Here is a 15334-nt window from a genome sequence, read left to right as displayed (position 1 = left end):
AGGGCTGTGGTGTCGTAGGCTGAGGGACCTCCCATGGGTTCCAGAACTGCCAGGGCCCTTGCCACTGCACTTGAAGCCAGGAACCCATCTAAGGCGGAATAGTGAAGCCCAGTGGATGCGGGGCAGGATGGGCTCTCTGTAGGGCAACCACCTCTCCCTCTAAGTTCAAAGAGGTGTTCCTGGGCGACCATGGTGGGGCTAACAGTGCCAGTCTGCCTCTGTCTGCCCTTTACTGCCGGTACTCCAGCGTCTTGGAGCAGTGCCAGGATTCCCACCACCGGGTCTTATCCCTTGGCTTTCTGTATGGGGCTGGTGATTGGTGATGGGGTCCTGGAGACTTGTCCCTTGAGTCCAAACGGCGCCGATATCTGGGTGATGGGAGCCTTCCTGCGAGCGATGCCTGCTCCCCAGGAACTGGTACCGGCTCCCTGGGGAATGGTGGCAATGTTCTAACTAACAGGCCGGAGACCGAGTGCAGGATCCCGACCTCTCACAGTGCTGTTCCAGAGACCAGTACCGTTGGCTCGGCGACTGCCTTCCTGCAGGGGACTGTTGAGGTCATTCTAATGAAGGCTTTCTCCTCAATGAGCCTCCCAAAAGGGTTGATGGCTCAAGATATGCTTGCCTCCCTTCACTAGGTGTAGGCAGCACCGGAGCTGCGAGACAAGTCCTTCATTGCCTGGAAGGCTTAAGGTGTGATGGGAATCCCCAGGTGCCGTGGATCTCTACCGCTACTTGGGATCGGTGGCGGCACGGGCACCAGCCTCAACACCCATACAGGCGGAGCTTCTCTCGGTGCCAATAAGGGTGAGCGGCCCGACACAGGTCTCGCTAGTGCCCCTGCCCTCTTAGCTGGCTTCGGTGCCGGTGATCGCCCCCTTTCCTCCTGGCTCTTTCTTGAGCGCTTCTTTGGTACCGGGGACTTCGACCAGTGCTGAACAGATTCTGAGCCTGTAGATGCATTCTTTGTTGATGCCGTTGTGCTTGGTGCCTACTCTGACCTCAGCGCCGATGCCGGTTAAGGGCCAACTCCATCAAAATGGCTTTTAGCCTAATGTCTCTGTCCTTACGCATTTGAGGATGAAAACCTTTGCATTTTTCTGGAACGTGTGCCTCCCCAAGCACTTTAAACAGCTTAGGTGAGGGTCACTCAGGGGCACTGATATTTTGCAGGAACCGCAGGGTTTAAACCCCGGGGACCAGGGCATGCCCCGACCTTAGGTAAACGTTAACCAAACTAACTAACTAACTAGGCAAACAATGGTAACTATATACACTGCTTAAGAAAAGAATCATTAGGAGAGGAGTCACTTGCATGAGCAAGAGTGTATTCCAACATCATTGCTGGTGGTAAGAAAGAACTGAGGGAGGGGGCTGGCAGCGCCTTATATACGAGTGCATATGCGTGCCACTGCAGAGGGCGCTAGAGCCAGCCGTATGGATACTACTAGGGGAAAAAAATTTCCGCCACTGGTGCATGTGGCACACATACACCTAATTCAGAATGGACATGAGCAAGCACTTGAAGAAGAACCAAGCGTTGTGGAATGGGGCAAGATGGCTTCCAAAGGTTGTGCTCTGTGGATTGGTTCCTATGCGCATCCCAAATGTCCTATCAAATTTGCTCATGAGTCATCATGATATAATATGGGACCGAGGTCAAGGAGATTTGATGCCCCTCCCTTATTGTATCTTGGGCATTCCCGGCATGGTACTCCGTCTGTGGTAAAATGGGATATACAATCTCTGCTGGTGCAATGGTTGAGGGAGGTACACCTTCCAATAGGGTGGAGTGTGTAGTTTCCCAGAGAGGATGGGGTTGCTATGACATCTTTCAACAATCATAGGGTAGCTATCAGTCTGTTCACTGAAAAGCTCAAAGTCCCCAAAGGGCAAGTCCTCAATTTTGTCTTCTACCTCGTGAGGGATACCTGAGGGTTGGAGCCCTAATGCTGTCTGCTTGGTCACTCTGGTGGCTATAGACCTGGCCAGGGTGTCAGAGTCATCCACTGCTGTCCATAGAGCTGTGTTGGCCACAAGCTGGCCTTTTATTATGTCTTTCAGACTGTACCTGCTTTTGTGAGAGGCTTAGCCAGGAAGAGTGTCACCCTCTCTCATATTAAAAAGTCATATTTGGTCTGCAATGTTTGGCAGTTGGTCACCCTCATGTGGAGGGAGGCTGATGAGTATGCCTTTCTTCCAAATAGATCTAAGCATTTGGGATCTTTGTGTTAGGGCGTATTCTTGGGTGAATTTTGACTGCTTCTCGACAGCCCAGAGTGTTGGGGTGGGTGTAAGAGTACTTAAATCACAAGGAGGGTACCTGATACCATTTTTCAACACATTTCACCATTGGTATTATTGTGTTACAAGACTCTTGCAAGATCAGGATGCCTTCATTCCAGTAACTGAGGTCACACTAGCTAAGCCACAGGAGTGGGGCCCTCCTCTTCCATGAAGGGAGGGACTGACTCCTAAAGGCCTAAGAAAGTGGACTGCAATAGCCCCAGAAGGACCAGAATAGCATACTGTATGTGCATGGAGGGCTGATGAGCTGCTTCAAGACTAGTGCCACTCCTGGCATACTGGTGATTGAGGTTTGTAGAGATCCTCTGGACTCTTGGCAACACCACTCATAGACCGCGGTGGTGAAGGCCACTCACAGATGCTAGCAAATAAAATGTGTCCTGGAAATGGTGAGGAGGAGTGCATCTCTTCCATAGGCAGTGCTGACTTGTAAGAAAGTTTCAACAACAAAGATGGTGTTGGTGCCAGTGCATATCTCAGTGCCAAGTGTGGCTCTAGTGTGCTGTGTGTCTGTGCAGTTGGTCCCATAGTTGACATCTACTGCAGGTGATGGGTCAGCTATCAGTGGCGTATGCTGTGCTGGTTTACCCCTTTCCACCTGTCCTTGATGCCATGGATGACTTGGCTTGCCTTTGAACATCGTCCAGTGTTCTACTTTATGAGAGGACACAGAGCTCCTTCTCAAGTTCCTGCCCCAGTATTTGGGGAGGCCTCTTTTGGCATGCTGTATTGACATTTGACGTGTCAAATTTGAAGCTCGGTCTGTTAATGGCATCAGCACTGGTGCTGATGTTGATGCCAATACCAGTGCTGGAGCTGGGCCTGGATTTGGTACTGCTTTCTCTGCAGAGATCTTCATGGTCCCCTGCCTACTAGATGGCACACTGGAAGATGTGAGCCTGTTACGGGGGTCTTTAAGCTTGGCTCTTGAGTTTCTCATAGATTGCTCCAAAAGACAGAGCTTCAGCTTCACATCCCTCAACTTGTGAGTTCTCGCAGAAAAGGGGAAGCAGAGTGAACACCTGCTTGGGAAGCAAGACTCTCCCAAGCAGAACAACTATCTGCTACACCTGTCTTTTAGTGGAATTAGCCTGTCACAGGACAGACAAGGCTTGAGGTGGGTTTTGAGTCCACCATTATAAGAGCCTGTGCAGGGTGGGGTCTTATGCGGGAAGGTTGTATGGGTTGGGGGTGGTTTGCAAGCAGTTCTTGGTTCAATAAGTGCTAAAGCAGACTAGGGTAATAAAAATAAAAGAATGAGGGTGATTCTAAAGCGTTTAATAAGATCTGAAGAAGTTTTAGAAAAATTTAGCTAGGGCTAAAGTCTAGTGGGTCAGTCAACAGCTAGGTTTCATCTTGCTATCATAGGTGGTAAGAGGAAAGTTAGGGAGAACTGTAACTGTCCTGCCCTCATACCAGAGCATGAGGCAAGCACAGTTACACGCCCACTGACACTAAAAAAAGTCTGATCTCATGAGCTTGGGGCACATTCATACCTACAGTGGGATCTTCACTGACATGTACTCAAATAATCCATGGCATTTTTTACAGTAAACCAGGCAACCCTGGGGTCCTGGCTAAATTCCAGTTCTGGTGATACTTTTTACTTTTCTTGAAGTTTCAACTAGTTACCAGATCAGGTACTTTCCTGTTCTAAACTGTTATCTAGTGGATTCTGGTGCATGCAACCAAATTTCAGTCATGAAATAATTATTGTATGCAATAATTGATGAAGCATGCAGGGCTTTTTCACTCTTGAAAGCCCTGTTTTAAAGATATTGGCACAGATTCTTTGACCTGACTGAGCTGTGCTCAGAGTACTAGAGTGAAGGGAGTGGGACAGGACAGAGTTTTATGCCAATTTGCAACGTCTCACAACTGCTTTAAGTTGCATGTCCCTAAAGGGCCATTTGGGCAGCTGCCGATAACAGTGATGCCCATTATGCCCTTTTCAAAGAACATCCAAGGGCCAGAAGAAAAGAATGTGTATGCACTTATACTAATTCTCTGCACAGGTCCCCTGACTCATTCAGTGCACATGATGTGCAGCCCCATAACACTTACTGCACTCTTCAAACTGTATCAAACTAGTATGAGTGCTTCACAACATCCTTGTGAGGCAAAGGGGTGGTATTATCCCCATTTTTCACAAAGGGAACTGAGGCACTAATGTTGGGTCCCCAAATAAAGGTGCTGAGGGCCTGATTTTTTCAGAGTACTGAGAATTATACTGTATTTTATATGTTGACTTCAGTTGCAGCTGAGTGCACTCAGCACTTCTGCAAATCAGACTCCAGGGTTTCAAGTTGGGCGCTCGTAAAAGGAGGAGCACATAATTACCTATGAAAAGTCTAAACAAGAGTCCTGTAGCACTTTAAAGACTAACGAATTTAATTTCTGCAGGCATAAGCTTTTGTGGGCTGTAACCTACTTCGTCAGAAAAGTCTGTGGCTGAGACAGGGATAGAATCTGATTCACCAGGGAACCATTAAATTGTCTTAAACAGAAGACTAGCCTTTCTTTTCCAGCAATCTCCACCTCATTCACTGTACCCCTTCCAACTTCTGCAACGAAGGAGGCAGGAGTCCTATAGACAACAGCCTCATTCACTACACAACTCTGATTCACGCCAGAGCATGGTTTAGTCTGTGCACTGAATGAGGCTGGATTCCTGTAGAAAAAACAGCATGTAATAATGTGATTAAAGACTACCATAATGCATATGCACAAGGGGACTGAATTAAGGTAGCATAACCACTTTTATACTGGCATTTTCTAACTTCTGAGTGCGTGTGAAGGTTGAAGTCATTCTTTGACCTAGTTTTTTGTGCGTAATTTCCTAGTTTTTTTTTTTAAAGCAAAGTGAAAAAACAGTAATTCTATCATGTTGCATATTAACACCCTTATGGTTTATTGGAAGGGCTGAAGCCTTTAGATCCATGGCATGTAACTCTCACACCAGCAGTAAGATATCATCCTCTCGATGGACCAAGATGAGGAGGATGAGACATGTACTTTGCCAGTGTGTTTCACTGGAAGCAGAGAAATAGTGAGAGTCAAAAACCTTGGGTTCCATTCCAGGTTCTGGAAGGCTGTGTGCATGAGTGCTTGACGGAGTAAAGCAAGCAAGAGTTAATCCTAGTTGGGCTGATACCATGTGTGTTCCACTCTTATTTGTAATTTGATTATCCAGTTTGATTGGTACATCTAGTAACTAGTGAAAAGAAATATTCAACTACACCACGAAGAAAATAAGGATTTATAACAAACATCAATTCAACATTAAAGTATATTAAAGCTAAGAAAAAGTTTGGTCTTCACTACAATAATTCCAGTGTAGTTAGGAAAATTTATCTTCTGTAGTCAAGATGTTCAACTTTTAATTTAATAACCATATTTGAACAAGCACAACCATGAAGACATAATACATTATAATAATACAAAGCAAACAAAACAAAAACCAACTGAACAATCTCTTCCACACTCCTCCCTCCCCCCCAAAAAATAAAGAAATACGCAGAGTATCAAAAAGAACAAACAAGTACAAAATTAATGGATTTCGCTAAAATCAAAGTTTGGAAGAGATATAGGAAAAAAATTCTTGAAGGCCTTAATGGATGTTGAAAACTAATAAAATTAAACCATAGTAATTAGATACATGACAAGAACAGAAGAACATTTTAACATTATCTTGTCACTACACTAATAATATTCCAGAGTTTCCCTTTCTTTTGCACTTACTTTCTGCATCTGTAGAAAATATCTCTCCCAATAGCTAATTCTCATTGTTAGATTTTTGTTGTTGATTTTGCACCATTATTTTTATGGGTCAGAAAGTAATTTTAAAGTAATTGCTAATATTGTTGATCACTTAAGATATTACACAAGACGTCTTCCTTCTAAAACATCTAAAATATCATTTAAACTACTCTCAAGGCAGCTCAGAAATTCTTGTAGTTCTCTATTTAAATAGCCAGTTGTGTTACATCCTACCCATGTATCAAATACATTATATCCAATTCCAAAACCATCTGGCACCACTGGCCCAAATCCACCAATACGAACTGCAGGACTGTGTAACGTACTAGTTGAAAGGATAATATGATTTAATTTTCGGTAGGCTGAGTCAAGAAAAAGTTCAGGCATAGGATCACCTCTGGACACTGAAAGATGTTTCAATGCAAATAAATGGCGATCAAATCCTTTGCCTAGATAAAACAAAAAGATGCAAAATATGTTAAGAATACAGAAAATATGTAGGTTATCAAAGTGCAATATTACAGAACTTTCCTGTAGCTAAGAATAATGTTGGTAAGCTCCAACATTTTTACTGATTAGATATTTACTGTTCATTCTGTAGCTATAATACAACAGGCACTATCTCACATTAAAAATGGACAACCTTGTTTTCTGCTTGTATGCAGGCCAATTATCTAGGCATCTAAGTAGGAAATTAGGAGCCTAACTTTAGGTACCCATTTTTGATCATTTTAGCACTCCTTAGGACTCATAATGTAAGTATAAATTTCTCTTAATAATTAAGCAATTCTCTTATTATCTTACCTTTTCTTCCACCCCTAAAATAAAACTGCTTCTCTAATACGACTCCTTCCCAAAACCAACAGATTAAAACAAACTGTGGAATTTCCAGACCAGTCTTTTTTGGATTTAATTTGTTACTCTTCTGTCACTCACATGGGGAGACAGGAGGGGATACCGTGAGAATAAAATCTATACTGGAATAGCTCCTGGTGTTCATACTATTTCAGAATAAATATCACTTTATACTTGATCAATTACTTCACTTTAGAAGCATGGTAGAGAATTATTCTGGAATAAAATAATTTTATTCTGCAATAGCTATTTCAGTCAACTTCCCAGCATAGATGAACCCTAAGAAAAAGGGAGGACGAACAGAAACAGGGAGCTGAGACTCATATTGAGAGTGATCAGGGGAAGGACGTCAGGTAAACTTACTCCATTAAAGACCCTAAAATTGAAATGAAGAATGCTAAGGATTAGGTAGGTGGTGCTCCAACTGCACATTTTGTCACACCACCACTAGTATTCAATTCATTACTATTTAAAGATTTAAGATACACCGGAGTGTGAAAGGCTTTAAATATAAACCCGTAATTCTATTCTTTTACATGAAACCTAAGTAAATATTCAGAAATTCCCCATATATTTTCTGCCTTTGGTTCGTAGGACACTGTACGTGCTCAAAGATTACATTTACTTCATACTTAAAGTGAACAAAATGATGTGAAACATACATCCAGCTGTATTACTCAAAATACAGAGCTATGATGCTTTACTAACATATACATGTGAAAGGTCCAGGCCCCAACGAGCTCGCAACTTGAAGAGTAAACATGTAATGATTTACTCAATATATCTTTCATATCCAAAAACAGATTAATCAGCTGAATGCATCTTAGATTTTATTATACACATATTGTTTCAAATTATCTTTTTTAAAATGATCATTCCTTTTTTCAGCTTTGCTCCTCCTTCCCTTCTATTATGTATTTCCCCTAACCCTCCCCTTCTCTTGTTTTTAACTTTCCCTTGTTACTCCCCTTCATTGTGTTGCATGTGAACAAAATATAACAAAATATAATTTCTGAGTGTACGGAGGGGAGGGTGGGGTGTCAGATTGTGGGGTTTTTTTTTACTTTACAAATTCAGGTATTAGGTATTATCTAATGACAGAACTAGGAGCAATGGTCTCAAGTTGCAGTGGGGGAGGTTTAGGTTGGATATTAGGAAAACTTTTTCACTAGGTTGATGAAACACTGGAATGTTTTACCTAGGGAGGTGATGGAATCTCTATCCTTAGAGGTTTTTAAGGTGCAGCATGACAAAGCCCTGGCTGGGATGATTTAGTTGGGGTTGGTCCTGCTTTGAGCAGGGGGTTGGACTAGATGATCTCCTGAGGTTCCTTCCAATCCTAATCTTCTATGATTCTATGATCTACCCTGGAAGATTTGATAGCTACTAAATTGACATCATAAAAGAAAAGGGACTGAATGATGGGTAACTGAAAAGACTTTTAGTCAGCTTTAAAACTCTTTGTTTTTGTTAACACTTATTTAAATTCAATGCGTAATTAGCAGTTTCAACAATAGAAGTGTTTTGTTAATGATTCAACAACTAGCCACTTCAATTAAAATGCAAGTGCTAAAAATATATGTCCTCCACGACCCTCAGTAAGTCCTCCACAAAGCTGACACTGCTGATATTGCTAAACTAAAAAACAAGTAAAATCCACATTTAAACAATGCCATGGAATGGTTTCAGACAATCTTTATAAATCATAAGGAAGTAAAAAGAGCAGAAGGCCAATTTTTAAAAAATCCTTTGCAGGTTTAAATGGATATACAACAACATACTTCTCTAAAGAGGAGCTCAGGTATCACAAGATCTAGAAAAAATATTTGAAATTTGAAAGGCCACATTGACATGGAACTAACCGAATGCAGCTTCCAGTTGCAACCGTCTGTGATATTTTGAACATTCATCAATCATATTTCTCAGTTCTGCTATACTGTGTTTGCTTCGTTCTTCAATAAATGCATATGAACACTGTTTTGTTAGTATAGATGTGGGTCGAATAGTTTCTGTGCGGCCATGTTTAAAAGCAGCAGTGCTACATGCTTCGTAAGAAGAAATAACTTTTCCAAAATGTCGGTAAGCAGTCATCTGACATGCAAGCTGAAAAACAGCATCTGGACTCAGCTTTTGTTTCACTAAAAATTCTTTTCCAAACTTTCTGAATTCAAACATTCTCACAGATATTTTCTCCTTTGTTTCATCAAATTTCATACGTGCAGCATTGATAGCAGATTGGATTGAATCATTCAATTTAAACTCCAGTTTCTGACACTTGGTAGCACTTAATGCAGCAGGACTAGAATGTGGTACAATAGCTGGGTGCCTTGTACTGTTTCTATATACTTCATTAACAAAACGAAGAACTGCAACTCCATCTCCCCAAGAATGCTCGAAATTTACCCCTGCAGTGCCATCACTAGTGATAATGAGACTAAAGGATTTGTCAAACCAACGATTAAAACCACGTCCATGAAGCATACAATGTGACAGCTCACTATCATCCTTTGGGGAAATATTATCTAAGCATAGACAAAAGACTGCACTATCAATTTTTTGTAAGTTGTCTTCATTGCCTGCTTGGAGAAGCTGTTGTCTTATTGCTGCCCAAGTATCCCTGTCTTCAGTGGTGAGATAACAAAGAGAAAATTCAGGCAAGCGATCTGCATCTTGTATAATATAAATTAGATGAGTCTGGATTTCAGATGGATGCAGAATATTACCAACAGGATCTAAAATATCAAAAACATAAAAATGTCCATTTCTCATCACCAACAAATGTCTTCCCCATTCATTTGTAAACAGTTCATCTTTGTTTAATTTAGGGATTCTGGAACTGTTGAAGAGATGCTTATATTGTGACATATCTAAAGGATATGCATTTACCATATAAGCTCCATACCAAGACACAGAGGATGGAAGAAGGCGGATAAAGTTTTTGAAAAGCCTACTCTGGCTCCATTCTGGATTGACATAATAGATATCTGGCCGCAAACATTCATTCTTGAGAGAGTTAAGAAATTTTATCGATGAGACTGTCAGATTCGTTGCTCTCACTACCTGGCTGTTGTATGCTTCTCTTGGATCAGGATTTAAAGTAATAAAAGGGTTGAAGTTTAAAACAATAGGGTCTCTGGCACTGAGATACATATCAAACCAAGGATCTACAAAAAACAACCAAAAATTAAGTTAATAAAATCAATTTTAGCATTTTGATGTACAAATGTATTTGTATAAAGATACATCATTTCTATACAGCATCTTGTTAGTTTACTGAATTATTTGTTTCAAATAAGTACACAGACATTGTGAAAGTAATATAAAAAGAATATAAAGTGTTCAAACTATAGATTTAACTATAGATTTTACTTTAATGCCAAAGTAACAAGTGTCTTAGAAATATCTATGATTGGTAAATACAAGCTGTACATCTTATTTCCCACACAAACTATATTGAATAGCAGTTTTGAAAGTAGGAGACTAGGAGTAAGGACCCAAATATGCTGTTCCCAGCAATACCACTGATTTGTATTTTAACATAGGGTATGTCAGTAAATTTGGTAGTACTTTGGGTTTACCCATCAGTAAAATGAATATAACAGTTATCTACCTCATAAAAGTGTTTTGAAGCTTAATATATTAATATTTATAAAATACTTGTGGAGGGAGCCTCATGTGAAAGCAACTATATAATATCAAACACTGTAAAAAAAGAAATGTAAATATTTGGATTTGCTTTTCACTGCTTCTTTATAATGCATGAAAATTGTTTCAACTCCCTCCCTGTCCTCTCCTCAAAATAGATATTTCATTCTGTTTGCTTTTTATGTTTGAAATTTCATCTTTATTTCCCTCTTTTTGTTGGATGACCCTAGCTATACCTCTGGAGCACCTGAATAGTGATGTCACACAAGACTTTAACCCAAATTGCATTTTTCCCTACCACCATTTGAGAAGTCGAAACAGATGATAAAACTCATCAGTATTCTCTGGCAAAGAGAAGGAAGTGAATATATAATATCTCTGACATTTGAAAAATAAACAAGCAAAAATACCCCAAACAAACCTATTATTTGGGAAAAAGTGTGAAGCAGTCTTTACACATTATAAAGAGGCAGTAAAGAATAAAAACAAAATAGTATATTTATGCTTTACAGTTTACCTCTATGTAATATTTTATACCTAAATGCTCATATGCCAGAGCATCTAAATGACTTGGAGCCTTACCTAGACCTCCCTTTGCTTCCCTTATCCAGAAGCAATGGGGAAGGAGTGCCTTTGCCTTATCAACAGACATCCTATGCAACTATCATATATATTACCCCTCCTCACTTCTAACCTGGAAGGCACAGGGGACCCGCACTTCCAGCAACTAATTTTGGGACAAGGGTCAGAAACCAGTTGTCTGATTAAAAGGAACTGTGAGAGTGATTTTTGGGGTACTTTTGTTGTCCCTTTTCCCAGGATCTGGAAGAGCAAATGCCTGCCCATCAGGAGGTGAAGGCAAGAACCAAGAAATACCAAATTCAGAATAAAGTGTTTTAAATTAACAAGACAAGTTGAGGTTTTGCTACTAAAGCCAGATCAAAACTGAGTCAGAAGGAAAAGTCTATAAGACTTACAGTTGACATTAGTTGATTTCAATGGAAAAGCACAGCAATTGCCATGCAGATCCAGCAGAAAAAGTAACCCAAGTACTTTAATAGTAAGTTTAAAAAGAGGTTAATGATTCCAATATACAACTGAATGTTAGAACTTTAAAAATAATAATAAAATAGAAAACAAACCTGAAATATAACTTGTATGCTTATTCTTTTTATCTAATTTAACAAGATCTTGGTGTAACTTCCTGCCCACTCCTTTTTCAAACTCCCTGGCAATTCTTTCAGTATTTCTATAGTATTGAAAACAATTTATTATTGTATGTTCCTTAAGAGTAACTTTTAACTATAGTATTTTATTAAAATATTGTTCCAGTTTGTGTAGTAACAAAGTTAAGTACAACTTTATTGTGTAGCTCATTATGTAATGAGATTATAAATGCTTTAGGACAGGAACAGTCTTTTTGTGATGGTTTTGTACTGTACCTAGCAATGTGGCCCAGATCCTTGTTTGGGGCCATGATGTGCTGCCACAATACAAGTAATTATTGCTCTATTTCACTGCTAGCACAGAAATTACACTGGAGACTAACATTGCCCTTTTTAAATACAGATTAGGGCACCTAATTCCACTGGTCCATGAACCCCACCTTCAATTGGCTCATCCAAGTAGATATCTATAATCCCAAACCTGCAACTAATTCCATACAAGCAGACCACTGTGCTCTTACAGAGCCACAATGAAGTCAGTGGGGCTGCGTGTGTGTGCAAGCATCCATACAAAAAATGAGACACGTTCCTCTGTCCACTAATACCTAGTATTTGCTGTACCTAGATATTTGCTGGAGAAATTTTGAATATTTTGACTTTTGATTAAATTGTATTTTGGAAATGAGCTTCTGCTAATTTATTTCATAGCTGAATTAGGATATAAAAAAGAAAATGTTGCTGCATTTATAACATAAGCAAGCTCTTGCTTCTTCCTGAACTAAATCTAGTGATAGGAAGAGTTACCTAATTTTCTAATCAGGATTTTGGCGTATTTTATGTTCTAGGTTTTGTTTGTGGAATGAATTTATTTAAGAATGTCATCTGAAAATGCTAAAGCCCCAATCCTGCAAGCTGCTCCTGACTTCAGCCTTTATCTGCACTGCATAACTTGGTGGATGGGGGCCTAACTTTTTTCAAAAGCAGAGTAGATAAAGAGATATAGTAGAATGGGACTAATTAATTATCTGAAGGGCACAAATTTCATGAGTAGTAATGAGATGTCCCTACCTACTTGATTGACAAGTCACAGCATAAGAGTGTGGTTCTTGCATGACTTACTTGTAGAATAATTTCTATAAAGCAAAGGGGACAAGGGAAAACCCTGGCTGAGCTTCACCTTTCTGTAAGAGGTTAAAAATAGAGTAAGAAATATTTCTTCAAGACATGTAGGGTTCCAAGCTAAGGCTCTAATCCTACAGACATTTAAGAATGCAAGTTCCAGTAGTTGAGCCAAACTTTACCCTCAGTTGCACCTGTGACACCTCAAAGGACTGATGGCAAAATAGATTAATTAAACTTTTATTACTGGTCATGAGCCAGAAAAGAAAAAAAAAAAAAAAAAAAACCCCGAACATAGTTCACTTTAAGATTTAGTGAGCGTTTGTAGGGCTGGCATTTAGAAATATCGTTTTACTTGAGCAAATCCGATCTGGAGTCACTGAGAGCCAAAAAGTATGGAACCACAAAATGCTTTTTTCTTTTTTTTTTAAGCAAAGTGACTTTTCAGCAAACTTCAAAGAAAAAAAGACAGCGAACATTTTAACTAAATATTATGAAAATAACAGTGATGCTACGCTTGGAACTTGCATGCCAAGTTTTATGATGAGTGTGGATAGCCCATTTACAATCCATTCTTCATTTAAATGCCTTCTACTCCGTCATTTTTCATACCTGTACTGTTCATCATCCAGTAGAGGTTTCTGAGCAGTCAAATATCTCCTGACAGTATCCTCCAGTTTTGGAATAGGTAATCTAGCAGTGCAGAATTTTAACAAAAAGCTATTAAATAAGTTCCAAATATATTTATTACTAATATAGAGAGCAATGAGCACATTAAAATCCATAAAAAAAGAAGTGTGGTTGTGCACTCATGAATTATGCTATGTGACTAATCAAAGTCTCTTGAATGGGAGGTGAATGCTGTTCTTACAGCAAACATGGATGAATCGGGGCAGTAGTGGGGGGAAAGAAAAGTAAAAGAATGGAGACAGAAATTGAAAGGAGAGTGTAGACATAAATTAAGACATAGATCTGAGAGCTGGCTTTATGTATTATATAAAATATGTTAATTTTTGTAAATGATAGACTATAAACCCATCAAGTGATTCTGTGACTACAGAAAGTCTGAGATTTGTGCTGAGATAACCAATTATTAATTTAGTGTTTTTGTTTGTACTACACCTAGCACAATGTGAAATTACAACTGTAGCCCTGAACAAATATATTTGTATACAAAGAATTAAATTTTAAACCAAAAGCCTCCATTTGTTCCTGCAGAGAACTTCCCATCTTATGAACAGTTACCCAATACATCAGTTTTGTTTTGTTAACCATATACCACATAGATGATTTTTACTTATCTGATTACAATCCTCAATATCTATACTGCAGTCACTTCCTAAAAAGTATGTTAACCTAACTGTGAGAAAATGGAAGTAATAAACCATTATATTTACTTCATTTCATGTCTGGTACTTTTGTTTAGACAATACATTTGCAATAATGAGACCTTGAAACTTTGTACACTGTTGAGCAAATCCTCTTGTGGTTTGTGGGAGGCCACAGAGAGGTTGGTTTCTGCAAACACTATGTGCAATGGAGCTCTATGGCATTTCACTCTGCATATGTTACGTTTTAGGTCAGTGGGCCCAAAGAACGTATCCAGGGGATCATAACAGGTCAGGGATGCTAAACTAGGACTCTAGCCATCTCTCTTCAGGGCCCACTCTCTCCAGCCCACGCACTGCCTGGACTCTAGAAAACTGGGGGGCGTCTATCCAGTGCTAGGTCAGTGTGGGAGGCCCAAAGGTGAGAAACCCGGAGCTCAGTCAGCGTGGGAGGCCCAGGGACCACGACGGGGGGCGGGAGGAATCTGGGACTGGCTGAGAGGGGAAGGCCCAGGGAAGCCAGGGAGAGGACACTGGGGCTGGGTGAGCGGGTATCTGTGGAGGCTCAGTTAGGCCGTTCAGATTCTGCCCAAGAAGTCGGTGATGCAACCGCCTCTCCCCCCATTTCGGGCGACCGAGAGGCAGAGGCTCCAGGCTCCCCGCCCTGCCCCGGGGCAGCACCTGGGCAGGCTGTCCTGGAAGTGCATGGTAGGAATCGTGCTCCTGTGCACGAAGTGATGGTCCGTGTCCAGCTCCGAGATGATGCCCTCGGTCAGCCCCACTGTCCGCCAGTACCCGCGGCCCCCAACCGCTCCCGACCACCTAAGCAGGACACCGCCGCACGCGGCCCGGGCACGGAGCATGTTTCGCTACAAAAGGCCCGGCTCAGCGTTCCCCGGCCTCGACACAGCGGCCCCCACCGCTAACACCTCCGCGCCGCGTAGCCTGGGGCGGGCTCGCGCAAAAAGGCGGTTGATGGAGTAAGCAGCCGTTGCGCCTGCGCGAAGTAAACAACCTGTGCGCATGCGCAGCGGCGCCCAGTAAGTAAGTGAGAGGGAAAGAGCGCGATGAGGGACAGAGAAGAGTTTAGATAGAACGGGCTGTGGCCTGCCCGCAGGGACCCCAGGGGTGCGTGGGGCGGGGCTGTGTGTGTGT

The 15334-nt window shown here is 41.0% G+C and overlaps 1 protein-coding gene across 2 annotated transcripts; it reads right to left on the bottom strand.

Moving 5' to 3' along the window:
* Nucleotides 1-5670: 5670 nt before the first annotated feature.
* LOC137166704 (carnitine O-palmitoyltransferase 2, mitochondrial-like) lies at nucleotides 5671-15134 on the bottom strand. Of its 2 annotated transcripts, XM_067568554.1 has the most exons (5): nucleotides 14861-15134; nucleotides 13464-13544; nucleotides 11709-11815; nucleotides 8784-10085; nucleotides 5671-6515 (listed from the first exon to the last, which is right to left on the bottom strand). In XM_067568554.1, the coding sequence occupies exons 1-5, from the start codon at nucleotides 15040-15042 to the stop codon at nucleotides 6187-6189; spliced, it is 2001 nt and encodes a 666-aa protein (XP_067424655.1). In that variant the 5' UTR covers nucleotides 15043-15134; the 3' UTR covers nucleotides 5671-6186. The 2 variants fall into 2 exon arrangements, with proteins under 2 accessions (XP_067424655.1, XP_067424656.1); XM_067568555.1 differs by lacking the exon at nucleotides 11709-11815 and having other exon boundaries at nucleotides 14861-14995.
* Nucleotides 15135-15334: the final 200 nt, after the last annotated feature.

Source organism: Emydura macquarii, unplaced genomic scaffold (genome assembly GCF_026122565.2).
Source record: "Emydura macquarii macquarii isolate MOO-44397 ecotype Brisbane River unplaced genomic scaffold, CSIRO-AGI_Emac_v2 contig_2897, whole genome shotgun sequence".
In the NCBI taxonomy this organism is placed as follows: Eukaryota; Metazoa; Chordata; order Testudines; family Chelidae; genus Emydura; species Emydura macquarii.
Note: the sequence above shows the minus strand (reverse complement) of the source record. Positions and strands in the feature narration are given on the sequence as shown.